The sequence below is a fragment of the Anolis sagrei genome, chromosome X (assembly GCF_037176765.1).
Source record: "Anolis sagrei isolate rAnoSag1 chromosome X, rAnoSag1.mat, whole genome shotgun sequence".
Lineage (NCBI taxonomy): Eukaryota > Metazoa > Chordata > Lepidosauria > Squamata > Dactyloidae > Anolis > Anolis sagrei.
Genome location: NC_090034.1, coordinates 51,768,481 through 51,782,444, shown reverse-complemented (window position 1 = coordinate 51,782,444; position 13,964 = coordinate 51,768,481). Strand labels below are relative to the sequence as shown.

General features: G+C 44.1%; 1 protein-coding gene across 1 annotated transcript; it reads right to left on the bottom strand.

Annotated features, from left to right (window-relative positions):
* Window positions 1–1,534: 1,534 nt before the first annotated feature.
* LOC132781132 (serine protease 57-like) lies at window positions 1,535–10,142 on the bottom strand. The gene is made up of 5 exons (XM_060785112.2): window positions 9,763–10,142; window positions 4,386–4,557; window positions 4,140–4,281; window positions 2,616–2,876; window positions 1,535–1,761 (listed from the first exon to the last, which is right to left on the bottom strand). The coding sequence occupies exons 1-5, from the start codon at window positions 9,803–9,805 to the stop codon at window positions 1,609–1,611; spliced, it is 771 nt and encodes a 256-aa protein (XP_060641095.2). The 5' UTR covers window positions 9,806–10,142; the 3' UTR covers window positions 1,535–1,608.
* Between the last annotated feature and the right edge of the window lie 3,822 nt (window positions 10,143–13,964).

The window sequence follows — 13,964 nt, the reverse complement described above, 5'->3', positions numbered from 1 at the left end:
GGAACTATATATATTTATTGACTGATCGATCGATACACAGTTACAGATATAGTTAAGGAACTATATATATTTATTGATCGATTGATACACAGATACAGATATACTTAAGGAACTATATATATTTATTGATCGATCGATTGATACACAGATACAGATATACTTAAGGAACTATATATATTTATTGATCGATCGATTGACACACAGATACAGATATACTTAAGGGACTATATATATTTATTGATTGATCGATTGATACACAGATACAGATAAACTTAAGGAACTCTATATATTTATTGATCGATCGATTGATACACAGATAGAGATATACTTAAGATATAAGTAAAGGCAAGAGTATCTATCTATCGATATACAGATACTTATTTAGGTGATCCTTTGTTGTCCGAGTATGATGGCCTTTCAAGTGTAGTGTCTTGGCAGTGGATTTGTAGGTGACTGTTAGAGCCCTTTTCTTGACCCACATGTTCTTCCACAGTTTCCAGATGGAAGGCGGTTTTGGACAGTGTTGGCTTGATGCACCTCCTTCCTCTTGGCTCATTTCTCACTTTCGACCATCATTCATGCCTCTTTGAATTCTGCAGCACTGCTGGTCACAGCTGACTTCCAGTTAGAATGCTCAAGGGCCAGGGCTTCCCAGTTCTTGGTGTCTATGCCACAGTTTTTAAGGTTGGCTTTAAGCCCATCTTTCAATCACTTTTCCTGTCCACCAACATTATGTTTCCCATTCTTGAGTTGGAAATATAATAAATGCTTTGGGAGACGGTGATCTTTGGACATTTGGACAACGTGGCCTTCGGTCCAGCAGAGTTGATGGCATAGGAACATTATTTCAGTGCTGGTGGTCTTTGCATCTTCCATCATGCTGACCTTTGTCCGCCTGTCTTACCAAGAGATTTGCAGGATTTTTCAGAGGCAGTGCTGATGGAATCGTTCCAGGAGTTGCGTGTGACGTCTGTACACAGTCCACGTCTCGCAGGCGTATAGCAGGGTTGGGGGGACAACAGCTTTATGAACAAGTACCTTGGTCTCCCTATGAATGTCCCGATTCTCAAACACTCTCTGCTTAATTTGGGAAAATGTTGCACTCGCAGAGCTCAGGCGGTGTTGTATTTCAGTGTCAATGTTGACTTTTGCGGAGAGGTGACTGCCAAGGGAGTGGAAATGGTCAACATTTTTTAGTAGTACACCATAAAGCTGTATTTCTGGCATTACAGAGAGATTGGCTGGTGACTGCTGGAAGCGCACTTTGGTTTTCTCAATGTTCAGTGAGAGGCCAAGCTTCTCGTATGCTTCTGCAAAGGTGTTTAGAGTGGCCTGTAGATCATCTTCTGAATACGCACAGACTACGTTATCACCAGCATATTGGAGTTCTAGAACAACAACATGTTATAGATAATACAGATAGGGAACTGTAAATGCAAAGGTACCTGCCAGTAGACGGACAGTGAAGAGCAGAATTTGACAGAGACACAGAGTCTTGCAGAGCTTTAAATGTTTATTCTAATGCTTTAATCCAAGAGCTTACAGCATTTTCCTTTCCAAAGGAAGGGGGGCAGGTGGCTTCTGGTGGGATCCCAAAACTGCTGGCAATCAAACTGTCTTGATGACATGACGGACCCAAGAGATGTACTTGGAGACCTGAGTGTAGACATCGGGGCGCCGGCGGTCCCCGCACCTCCTCCCGTTGAAGGAGACAATGCCATGCACTCGGGCCCCACACAAAAGGGGCCCCCCAGAGTCCCCCTAGGAAAAAAAGAGAGAGAGGCCTTGATGAGGTTGGCCTGGGTTTGAAGCCCCGGAAACGACTATGTACTTATGCAATAGGCATTAAAATGGTTCTAAATTCCTTCCAAAAAACAAGGGCACTGGTGCTTCATTTCTAAAGTCTTTCTGAATTTTGGGTGGTGAAAATTTCAGAACTTAACAAAACTTAACAAATATGTGATATGTAGGATGCATTATGCAGCTTCGGGGCGAGGGTCACACTTGCTTTGAGTCTCCTTTGGGAGTGAGAAAATGGAGTATAAATACATAATAATAATAATAATAATAATAATAATAATAATGAACACGTCAAACTACTCTGGGACTTTCGAATTCAGACTGACAAGAGTTTTGGAGCACAATACTCCTGACCTCACAATCGTGTTAAAAAACAAAGTACAGATTGTCAATGTTACAATCCCAGGTGACAGCAGGATTGAAGAGAAACAACTGGAAAACCTGACACGATATGAGGATTTAAAGATCGAGCTGCAAAGACTCTGGCACAAACCAGTCAAGGTGGTCCCAGTGGTGATCGGTACACTGGGTGCAGTGCCTAAAGACTTTGGCCTGCACTTAACACAATCGGCGCTGACAAAATTACCATTTGCCAGCTGCAGAAGGCCACCTTACTGGGATCTGCACGCATTGTTCGCCGATACATCACACAGTCCTAGACACTTGGGAAGTGTCCGACGTGTGATCCAATACAACAGCCAGCAGAGCGATGTTGTTTGCTGTGGACTCATCTTGTTGTGTTTCTAATAATAATAATAATAATAATAATAATAATAATAATAACAATAATAATGGATTTCTGTCCCGAGACTCACTGAGCAGAAGCCGCGCAGAGTTGGACTGCTGTGGGAGGCGCAAAACATCTTGCTATAGACATGGCCAGCCCACGATGCATTGCAGGCGCCCCTGTCGATCACAGTCACGTTGGTTTCCATCAGCTTGGAGGGAATCGTTCCAAAATTTGTGATGTCCCCCCAACCAGCCACTTTGCAGGTGACGCCAGGGAGGAGGAGGCTGTTTTTTCGGGGGAGCCGAACGAGCTTGACCTCCTGGTTGAATTGGACAGACTGGTTCAACTGGAAAAAGAACAGCAAAAGGAAGGAAAGGTTGGACTTCGTCGCCATCTAGTGGCAGAACCTTGTTAAGGTTGTCCTTTGTCTCCATCTAGTGGCAGAAGTGTGTATTTTTTGTTTCTGAGAAACCCATGTTATTTATGAGTATGGCTGTCATAGAATCAAAGAGTTGGAAGAGACCTCCTGGGCCATCCAGTCCAACCCCATTCTGCCAAGAAGCAGGAATATTGCATTCAAATCACCCCTGACAGATGGCCATCCTGCATAAGAGCTTACTAGGGGTGTACAATAGACTCCTGCTCTGTTGCATTCTCTGCTCCATTTTCTGACATTGGAGAGTTGAAACAATTTAGATTAGCCATATATTCCTGTACTACCTTTGCTTTTCCTCTATTGCGCTGTTTCTCAACCTTCCTAATGCTGCAACCCTTTAATATAGTTCCTCATGCTGCAGTAACCTCCAACTATAAAATTATTTTTGTTGCTACTTCATAACTGTAATTTTGCTCCTGTTATGAATCGTAATGTAAATATCTGATATGCAGGATGCATTTTCATTCATTGGACCAAATTTGAGACAAATACTCTATATACCCAAATGAGAATGCTGGTGGGGTTGGGGGAATTATCTTGTCATTTGGGAGTTGTAGTTGCTGGGATTTATAGTTCACCTACAATCAAAGAGCATTCTGAACTCCACCTATGATGGAATCGAACCAAACTTGGCACACAGAACTTTCATGACCAATAGAAAGTATTGGAAGAGTTGTTGTAGTTTTTTCGGGCTATATGGCCATGGTCTAGAGGCATTCTCTCCTGACGTTTCGCCTGCATCTATGGCAAGCATCCAGGCTTTTGATGGGAGGATTTTGATGGGAGGATTTGCGGAGGGACAGGCGGAGAGATCTTCAGCCTTCTCTGCCAAGGGGGTTTCCAAGACCATCAGGGTTTTCTGATGATCTTTGGTGGCCCCTCTGAAACCCCCTCATGACTCTCCCCAAGGGTCCCAACCCCCAGGTTAAGACACGCTACTCTATTACATCCTCTGCTCTATTATCTGGCCCTGAAGACTTGAATCAATTTAGAGTAGTCAAAATTTCTTGTACTGCGGTGGCCCTACCCATTTCCTTGTTTATGGCCATAACAAATAAAGCCTTTTACATTGTTTTAACCTCTCTGAGTCCATCCTGAGCTTTGGCTTTTTCTCACACAAAGAAATAACGTTTGCCTGCTCTGTGTTTGCAGATCCAGGTTTGCGGCCCGTACCTTGAGTAGGCGGATATCGTTCCGGACTGTCACAGGGTCATAGTTCTGGTGGGCCACTGATTCCTGGATGCTGAAGGCTTGTTGAGAGGCCTCAGGCATCTTGAGAGAGTGGGCGCCCAGCACCACACGCACCATGGGCAACCTGCGGGAAAGGGTCACAAACAGTATGTATGTGTTTACATAGCCACACATCATACAACATGACCCACAGAGCTGTTTGTGTGGTGCTTTCTCACTCTGACATACCGGGGAATGAGGCAGTGAGCAGCGGTCAGGACCCACCGGCGCCGCACCAAGAATCCGCCACAGAAGTGCTCCCCATTGAGTTGGATGGAGGCAATGAAGGGCCATGAATGCGGCTTGGCTTCCTGGCCCCCGATGATCCAGCTCCCCATAGCGAAGGAGGCAAACCACAGGCCTACCGGAAAGGCGAGAAGGTTATCTATAAATTCATCCATCCATCCATCAGTCCATTGATTAGTCTGTTTATCTTTTCATCTATCTATCCATCCACCAATCCATCCATCTACCCACTGATCTATCTCTCTGTCCATCCATCTGTCCATCAATCCATCTATCTACCCACTGATCCATCTATCCACCTATCCATCTGTCCATTGGTCAGTTGTCCGTCTATCCATCCATTGATCCTTTTCTCCATTGATCGATCTATCCATCCACCTATCCATTGATCTACCCACCCATTTATCCATTGTTTGGTCTGTTCATCCACTCATCCATTGAACTATCTATCAGCCCTTTTATTTTTTTTCATCTATCTATCCATCCACCAATCCATCCATCTACCCATTGATCTATCTGTCTGTTCATCCATCTGTCCATCAATCCATCTGTCTCCCCACTGATCCATCTATCTATCAATCCATCTATCCATTGGTCAGTTTATCCATCCATCCACTCACTGATCCATCTATCTATTCACCCACCTATTCATTGATCTATCCACCCATCTATCCATTGGTCCATCCTTTGATCTTTTTATCCTTTGATCTACCTATCCATCCACTTATCTATTGATTTATCCACCCTTCTATTCATTGGTTGATCTGTTCATCCATCCGTCCATCCATTGATCTATCTATCAACCCATTAACTTTTCATCTATCTATCCATCCATCTACTCATTGATCTATCTGCCTGTCAATCCACCTGTGCATCCACCCACTGATCCATCTGTCCACCTATCTATCCATCCACTTACCTATTGATCTATCGATCCACCTGTCTATTGATTTATCCACCCATCTTTCCACTGGTTGATCTGTTCATCCATCCATCCATTGATCTATCAACCCATTAACTTTTCATCTGTCTATCCATCCATCTACCTGTTGATCTATCTGCCTGTCAATCCACCTGTGCATCCACCCACTGATCCATCTGTCCACCTATCTATCCATCCACTTACCTATTGATCTATCCATCCACCTATCGATTTATCCACCCATCTATCCATTGGTTGATCTGTTCAGCCATTGATCTATCTATCAACCCATTAACTTTTCATCTGTCTATCCATCCATCTACCCATTGATCTGCCTGTCAATCCACCTGTCCATCCACCCACTGATCCATCTGTCCACCTATCTATCCATCCACTTACCTATTGATCTATCCATCCACCTATCTATTGATTTATCCACCCATCTATCCATTGGTTGATCTGTTCATCCATTCAGTTCTTGTGGGTTTTTTCGGGCTATATGGCCATGTTCTAGAGGCATTTCTCCTGACGTTTCGCCTGCATCTATGGCAAGCATCTTCAGAGGTCTGCTGGAGCTGGGAAAAAGGGGTTTATATATCTGTGGAATGACCAGGGTGAGACAAAAGGCTTTTGTAAGTTGGGCTAGGTGTGAATCTTTTCAACTGACCACCTTGATTAGCATACAATGGGCTGACAGTGCCTGGAGCAAACTCTTCTTGAAAGGTGATTAGATGTCCCTGCCTGTTTTTCTCTCTGCTGTTTTAATTTTAGAGTTTTTTAATACTGGTAGCCAGATTTTGTTCATTTTCATGGTTTCTTCCTTTCTGTTGAAATTGTCCACATGTTTGTGGATTTCAATGGCTTCTCTGTGTAGTCTGACATGGTGGTTGTGAGAGTGGTCCAGCATTTTTGTGTTCTCAAATAAAATGCTGTGTCCAGGTTGGTTCATCAGGTGCTCTGCTATGGCTGACTTCTCTGGTTGAAGGAGTCTGCAGTGCCTTTCATGTTCCTTGATGCGTGTCTGGGCAATGCTGCGTTTGGGGGTCCCTATGTAGACTTGTCCACAGCTGCATGGTATACGGTAGACTCCTGCAGAGGTGAGAGGATCCCTCTTGTCCTTTGCTGAACGTAGCATTTGTTGGATTTTCTTGGTGGGTTTGTAGATTGTTTGTATGTTGTGTTTCCTCATCAGCTTCCCTATGCGATCAGTGGTTCCCTTGATGTATGGCAGGAACACTTTTCCTCCTGGTGGATCTTCATCTTTACTCTTGTGGCTTGTTCTTGGTCTTGCAGCTCTTCTGATGTCTGAGGTGGAGTATCCATTGGCCTGTAGAGCCCAGTTGAGGTGGTTCAGTTCATCTTGGAGGAGGTGGGGTTCGCAGATTCTTTTTGCACGGTCTGCCAAGGCTTTAATGGTGCTTCTTTTTTGACTTGGGTGATGGTTGGAGTTTTATGTAGATATCTATCTGTGTGTGTGGGTTTTCTGTAAACGGTGTGACCCAATTGTTGATCAGGTTTGCGGATGACTAGGACATCTAGAAAAGGCAGTCTTCCTTCCTTTTCTTTTTCCATAGTGAACTGGATGTTAGGGTGGATGCTGTTAAGATGTTCCAGGAACCTGTTGAGTTCTTCATCTCCATGGCTCCAAATGGTGAAAGTGTCATCCACATATCTGAACCATATAGTGGGCTTTTTGGTTGCTGTTTCAAGAGCTTGTTTTTCAAATTGTTCCATGTAGAAGTTAGCTATGACTGGGCTGAGAGGGCTCCCCATAGCTACTCCATCTTTCTGTTCGTAGAATTCATTGTCCCCCACATATGACTTAGCCAAATTTCTTGCTGCACAGTTACAAAGCCACATTGGGCTCACAACACACTACATCAAGGACTCAGCCCACTTCATTGAAAAAATCAGCAATCTCAAGCTAAATCCAAATGACAAACTGATCAGCTTCGATGTGGTGTCTCTATTTACCATGGTCCCAGTTGCAGACACCATGGCACTCATCAACCAGAGGTTCCCAGAAGACATCACGGCGCTGTTTCACCATTGCCTCACCACCAGCTATTTTCAGTGGGACAATGAATTCTACGAACAGAAAGATGGAGTAGCTATGGGGAGCCCTCTCAGCCCAGTCATAGCTAACTTCTACATGGAACAATTTGAAAAACAAGCTCTTGAAACAGCAACCAAAAAGCCCACTATATGGTTCAGATATGTGGATGACACTTTCACCATTTGGAGCCATGGAGATGAAGAACTCAACAGGTTCCTGGAACATCTTAACAGCATCCACCCTAACATCCAGTTCACTATGGAAAAAGAAAAGGAAGGAAGACTGCCTTTTCTAGATGTCCTAGTCATCCGCAAACCTGATCAACAATTGGGTCACACCGTTTACAGAAAACCCACACACACAGATAGATATCTACATAAAAACTCCAACCATCACCCAAGTCAAAAAAGAAGCACCATTAAAGCCTTGGCAGACCGTGCAAAAAGAATCTGCGAACCCCACCTCCTCCAAGATGAACTGAACCACCTCAACTGGGCTCTCCAGGCCAATGGATACTCCACCTCAGACATCAGAAGAGCTGCAAGACCAAGAACAAGCCACAAGAGTAAAGATGAAGATCCACCCAGAGGAAAAGTGTTCCTGCCATACATCAAGGGAACCACTGATCGCATAGGGAAGCTGATGAGGAAACACAACATACAAACAATCTACAAACCCACCAAGAAAATCCAACAAATGCTACGTTCAGCAAAGGACAAGAGGGATCCTCTCACCTCTGCAGGAGTCTACCGTATACCATGCAGCTGTGGACAAGTCTACATAGGGACCACCAAACGCAGCGCCCAAACAAGAATCCAGGAACATGAAAGGCACTGCAGACTACTCCAACCAGAGAAGTCAGCCATAGCAGAGCACCTGATGAACCAACCTGGACACAGCATTTTATTTGAGAACACAAAAATGCTGGACCACTCTCACAACCACCATGTCAGACTACACAGAGAAGCCATTGAAATCCACAAACATGTGGACAATTTCAACAGAAAGGAAGAAACCATGAAAATGAACAAAATCTGGCTACCAGTATTAAAAAACTCTAAAATTAAAACAGCAGAGAGAAAAACAGGCAGGGACATCTAATCACCTTTCAAGAAGAGTTTGCTCCAGGCACTGTCAGCCCATTGTATGCTAATCAAGGTGGTCAGTTGAAAAGATTCACACCTAGCCCAACTTACAAAAGCCTTTTGTCTCACCCTGGTCATTCCACAGATATATAAACCCCTTTTTCCCAGCTCCAGCAGACCTCTGAAGATGCTTGCCATAGATGCAGGCGAAACGTCAGGAGAAATGCCTCTAGAACATGGCCATATAGCCCGAAAAAACCCACAAGAACTGAGTGATTCCGGCCATGAAAGCCTTCGACAATACATTGTTCATCCATTGATCTATCTATCAACCCATTAACTTTTCATCTGTCTATCCATCCATCTACCCATTGATCCATCTACCCACTGCCTGTCAATCCACCTGTCCATCCACCCACTGATCCATCTGTCCACCTATCTATCCATCCACTTATCTATTGATCTATCCATCCATTTATCTATTGGTCAGTCTGTCCATCCATTCACCCATTATCTATTCATTGGTTTCTCTATCCATTGATCTATCTATCTACCCACCTATCAATTTATTTATCCAGCCAGCCAGCCAGCCATTGATCAATTGATATATCTATCGGTCTGTCCGTCCATCCATTTATCCACCCACCGATCTATTGCTCTATCCACCCATCCTTTCGTCCATCCATCTAGCCATTGATCAATTGATTGATCTGTCGAAGACTTTCATGGCTAAATCACTGGGTTGTTGTAAGTTTTTCGGGTTGTATGGCCATGTTCCAAAAGCATTCTCTCCTGATGTTTCGCCTGCATCTGTGGTAAGCATCCTCAGAGGTTGTCTGTCTATCCATTCATCCTCTATTGTATCCATCCATATATACATCTCTCCCTCCCTCCGTCTTTCTAGAGTTCATTGTGACCCATTCAGGGTAGTTGGGCTAGAAAAAGTATGGACCATTCATTTGCAATGTCACCCTGGTTGCTTCAGAATCATAATACTAAAAACGGGAAACGGTTGGGTGAAGCGAGGCCAGGTGAGGAAACCGTTGGAAGAGGAAGAAAGGCAGGAGAGTCCAAGCAGGCAAATTTTGGCAAAGGAAGAATAAATGCTACACTCTATGAACCATCCATCTAAACGGTATACACCTGAAGGTCAATTTATATACCCCATATTTTGAAACATATATTGAACCATCCAAAAGCTGCTTTGAGTCTTTTGAATCCATCCCAATTGAGGGGGGAAATATATTAAGTGTTTACCTGCTTGGAGCACGAGAAGGACTCGTCTCTTCGGGGTTTTCATCCTCGTTCAGGATCCAAAAAAAGCCTAAAGTATCCAAGAGCAAGGAACTGGATCTACCCTCCAGAATGAATGCTGGCGTTGTAAGGTGGCCTCTTCCTCTTCAACGGAGAGGAAGTTGTTGCTCAAGGCTCCAGACGGGGAAATGAGGGCAATTTCAGGACCGTGCGGTCGGGAAAGAAAAGGAAGAACCAACAGTCGGAGGTAACCTCCGCCATAAGATGCTGGAGGAACATCAAGCCAATATAGAGTTTATGGTAAGATATAATAGGAATTAGGGCAGTTTGTAGGAGAAGTTTGGTTGTAAGTTCAAAACATGAGTCGGGAATTTATTTATTTATTTATTTATTTGGGGTTCTTTTACCCCGCCCTTCTCACCCCGAAGGGGACTCAGGGCGGCTTACAAAAGCAAGGCACAATTTGATGCCTGCATCATAAAAACAATCAAACACAAAATTACATCAATACACAGTTAACACCAAATATACATTATAACCATAAAATCAATAATACCAAATACAAAGCCAGTTTCTCCTCTTACATGGTCAGCGTTCGCTACTCATAGATCTAGTTTTACGTTCCACTTCATCAATCCTGCTGGTCTTACTCACCTGATTGTCTGATTTAATTGCCGGAGTGCCCAAAGGCCTTGAATTTTGACCTTGAATTTTGGAGTTGTACTTCACCTACATCCAGAGATCACTGTGGATTCAAAAAATGATGGATCTGGACCAAACTTGGCACAAATACTCAGTATGTCCAAATGTGAACACTGGTGGAGTTTGGGGAAAAATAGACCTTGACCTTTGGAAGTTGTAATTGCTGGGATTTATAGTTCACCTACAATCGAAGAGTATTCTGAACTCCAACGATAGAATTGGGCCAAACTTGGCACACAGAACCCCCGTGACCAACAGAAAATACTGTGTTTTTTGATGGTCTTTGGTGACCCCTCTGACGCCCCCTCGTGACCCCCCCAGGGGTCACGACCCCCAGGTTGAGAAACACTGCCTTAAATCAAGAAATAGCTTCCTAAGATCTACAGAGATCTACAGATATACTTGAACCTCAGCAAATGAGAGTCCAAAAGTGGCAGGCAAAAAAAAAAAAACCTCAGAACCTCAATCAGTGGCTGAGGTTCTGAGAAATTTCCTCCTGGGCACACAGAAGGACTGGGCGACTTGGAAGGTGCTGAACAGACTGCGCTCTGGCACCACAAGTTGCAGAGCTAACCTTAAGAAATGGGGCCACAAAGTGGAGTCCACGATTTGCGAGTGTGGAGAAGAGCAAACCACCGACCACTGATTACAATGCAGCCTGAGCCCTGCCTTCTCACCGCAACACCAGAGACATTCAAAGTGGCCAGCTTCTGTTCAAAGGAAATTTAGCATAATTCCAAGTTTTGAGCTTTGTTTGTGGTTTTTCTATACATTATAACTATTCTCAATTTGCTTGACACGATAAAAAACCCTCCTTTCCTTCCTTTCTCATCCCTTCTTTCCTCTCCTCCTCTCATACCTTTCTCCATTTTTCTTCCTTCTTCTCCTTCATCTTCCTTATTCCCCTTTTCCATTTCCTTCCCTCATACCTTTCTTTTTACTCTTCCTTCTTCTTCCCTCCCTCCCTCCCTTTTCCTGTCCTTTTCTTTCCCACTCCATACCTTGCTTTCTTTCCTCTTCCCACCCCATTCTCTTTCATTCGCCTTTCCCCCTTTGCTTACTGCTGTTTTCCTCTTTTTTTTCTTTCTCTTTCCTGCCTCCCTTTCATTTTTTTCCAAATAAAGAACACCTTAGAAAGCCCTAGAATTGAGAGACTAACACTACCAGTTTCCCAATATCAGGGAAATTCAAAGATGGAGGGGATATTTTATAACCTTTTTACCAGGGTTTGGGGTATTTTTGGCAACCAAAACATATTTATTTTATGAGTCCATTATAATCCTAAGAGGAAATTTCAGCATCATCAGTTATTTGCCCTTTAATGAACTTCATTTGCTGGGGATAATGGGAATACTTCACAGGACACCGACTATGAGGAATCGCTTGTTCTTAAATTCTGGGTTAAATTCGAGTCTTTTTGCACTTGTAAGGAGCCCCCGGTGGCGCAGTGGGTTAAACCACTGAACTGCTGAGCTTGTTGATCGAAATGTCACAGGTTTGATTCCGGGGAGCGGCATGAGCTTCCACTGTCAGCCCTAGCTTCTGCCAACCTGGCAGTTCGAAAACATGCAAATGTGAGTAGATCAATAGGTACCGCTCCGGCGGGAAGGTAACGGCGCTCCATGCAGTCATGCTGGCCACATGACCTTGGAGGTGTCTACGGACAACGCTGGCTCTTCGGCTTAGAAATGGAGATGAGCACCACACCCCAGAGTCAGACATGACTGGACTTAATGTCAGGGGACTACCTTTACCTTTACCTTTAAACCAACCAAATTACAAATCTATAAACCAGGCAGGGCAAACTTTCTAACTTGGGGGCAGTATTAACATTTCCTGCTAAGAGGACTGGCTGCCCGGTGATGGAAAGAAGGAATGGAAGGAGAAAGGAAAGAGAGAAGGAAGGAAGGATGAAAGGGAGTTAATGAAGGGAAGGAGGGAGGTGAGGAGGGAGGAAAGAGAGAAGGAAGGAAAATCAAAAGGGAAGGAAGGACGGAAGAGAAGAGAAGGATGGAAGGAAGAAAGGGAAGGATGAAGGTAAGAGAAAAGGAAGGGGGAAAGGGAGGAAAGGGAGGATGGAAGGAGAAAGGGAGGTAAGGAGGAAGGAAAGAGAAGGAAAGAAAGACAAAAGGGAAAGAAGGAAGGACGAAAGGGTGGAAAGGAGGAAGGAAAGGGAGGAGGAAAGGACAAAAGGGTGGAAGGGAATGGAGGGAGAGGAAAAGAGGGAGGGAGGAAAGAAAAGAAGGAAAGGCAAAAGGGAAGGAAGGAAGGAGAAAGAGGGAGGAAAGAGGGAACAAAGGAAGTACGAAAGGGTGGAAGGAAAGGAGGGAGAGAGGGAAAGAAGGGAGGGAAGAAGGAAAGAGAGAATAGGATGGAGAGAGGGGGGCCTGAGAGAAGAGCCCAAGGGGCCACATCTGGTCCCCGGGCCTGGGTTAGCCTATACATGCTATAAACCAATCACAATACAATCAAATCTTACATGAGAGTCTGTCCGCTGCGTTCTCTGAAGCTCGCTCCACATTCTTGCCTTTGAACGGAAGCCTTTCTATAGGCTTTTCTTGACTGACGATCAATCCAGATGTCTGCCTTTCACTGAGGCTGAGAGAGTGTGACTTGTCCTGCAATTCTTCTGCAACCGAGTTTGGATTTGGACCCTGATCTGCTGGACTCTACACTCAACACAGTGACTTACAGACATACCTAGTACAATCTTATATATTATTATGATTATTAGCCGTTTCCTGCCACTTGTTGCTGTGGCCCAGTCTGTGTATATGTGTTTTGTGTGTGTATATATGCATATATGTGTGTATATATTTGTGTATATGTGTATACATTTCTGTTTACAAACCAACGCGATCTCTCTGATCATCTGAAGAGGCCCTGCTCTTGCTCCCGCCCACTTCGCAGGTGCGATTGGTGGGGACGAGGGAGAGGGCCTTCTTTATGGTGGCCCCTCGACTCTGGAACTCACTCCCCAAGGATATCAGACAAGCCCCCACATTGGTAGTCTTTAGGAGGAGCCTGAAAACGTGGCTGTTCCAGTGTGCCTTCCCTGAATAAAGGAAATAATGCCCTGTTCTGACCAATTCCCTGCAAAATGTCCTCAGAAGTACTTTATCTACCCGTTGGGTTGATCTCTCTACATTACCCTTTAAAACCTCCCTACTTAGATATACCCTACCTTTGTTCACACCCAGTGTTTGTTTTTAATTTTTTAATCTATTACATCTGGCCCGGCCATAGTGTTTTAAAAGTTTGTGTGTTACTGCTTATATGTTAGTTATATTATTTGTACTGTTTTATTTGCTTGCTGCTTTGTTGTTTTACTGGTGTTGTTGGGCTTGGCCTCATGTAAGCCGCCCCGAGTCTCCTTGGGGAGATGGTGGCGAAGAATAAATAAAGCATTATTATTATTATTACTATTATTATTATTATTATTATTATGGTTTTGCGCATGCGTTGTAATGTATTTTTTATTTTTTGGCTTTTTAAGTCCCTTC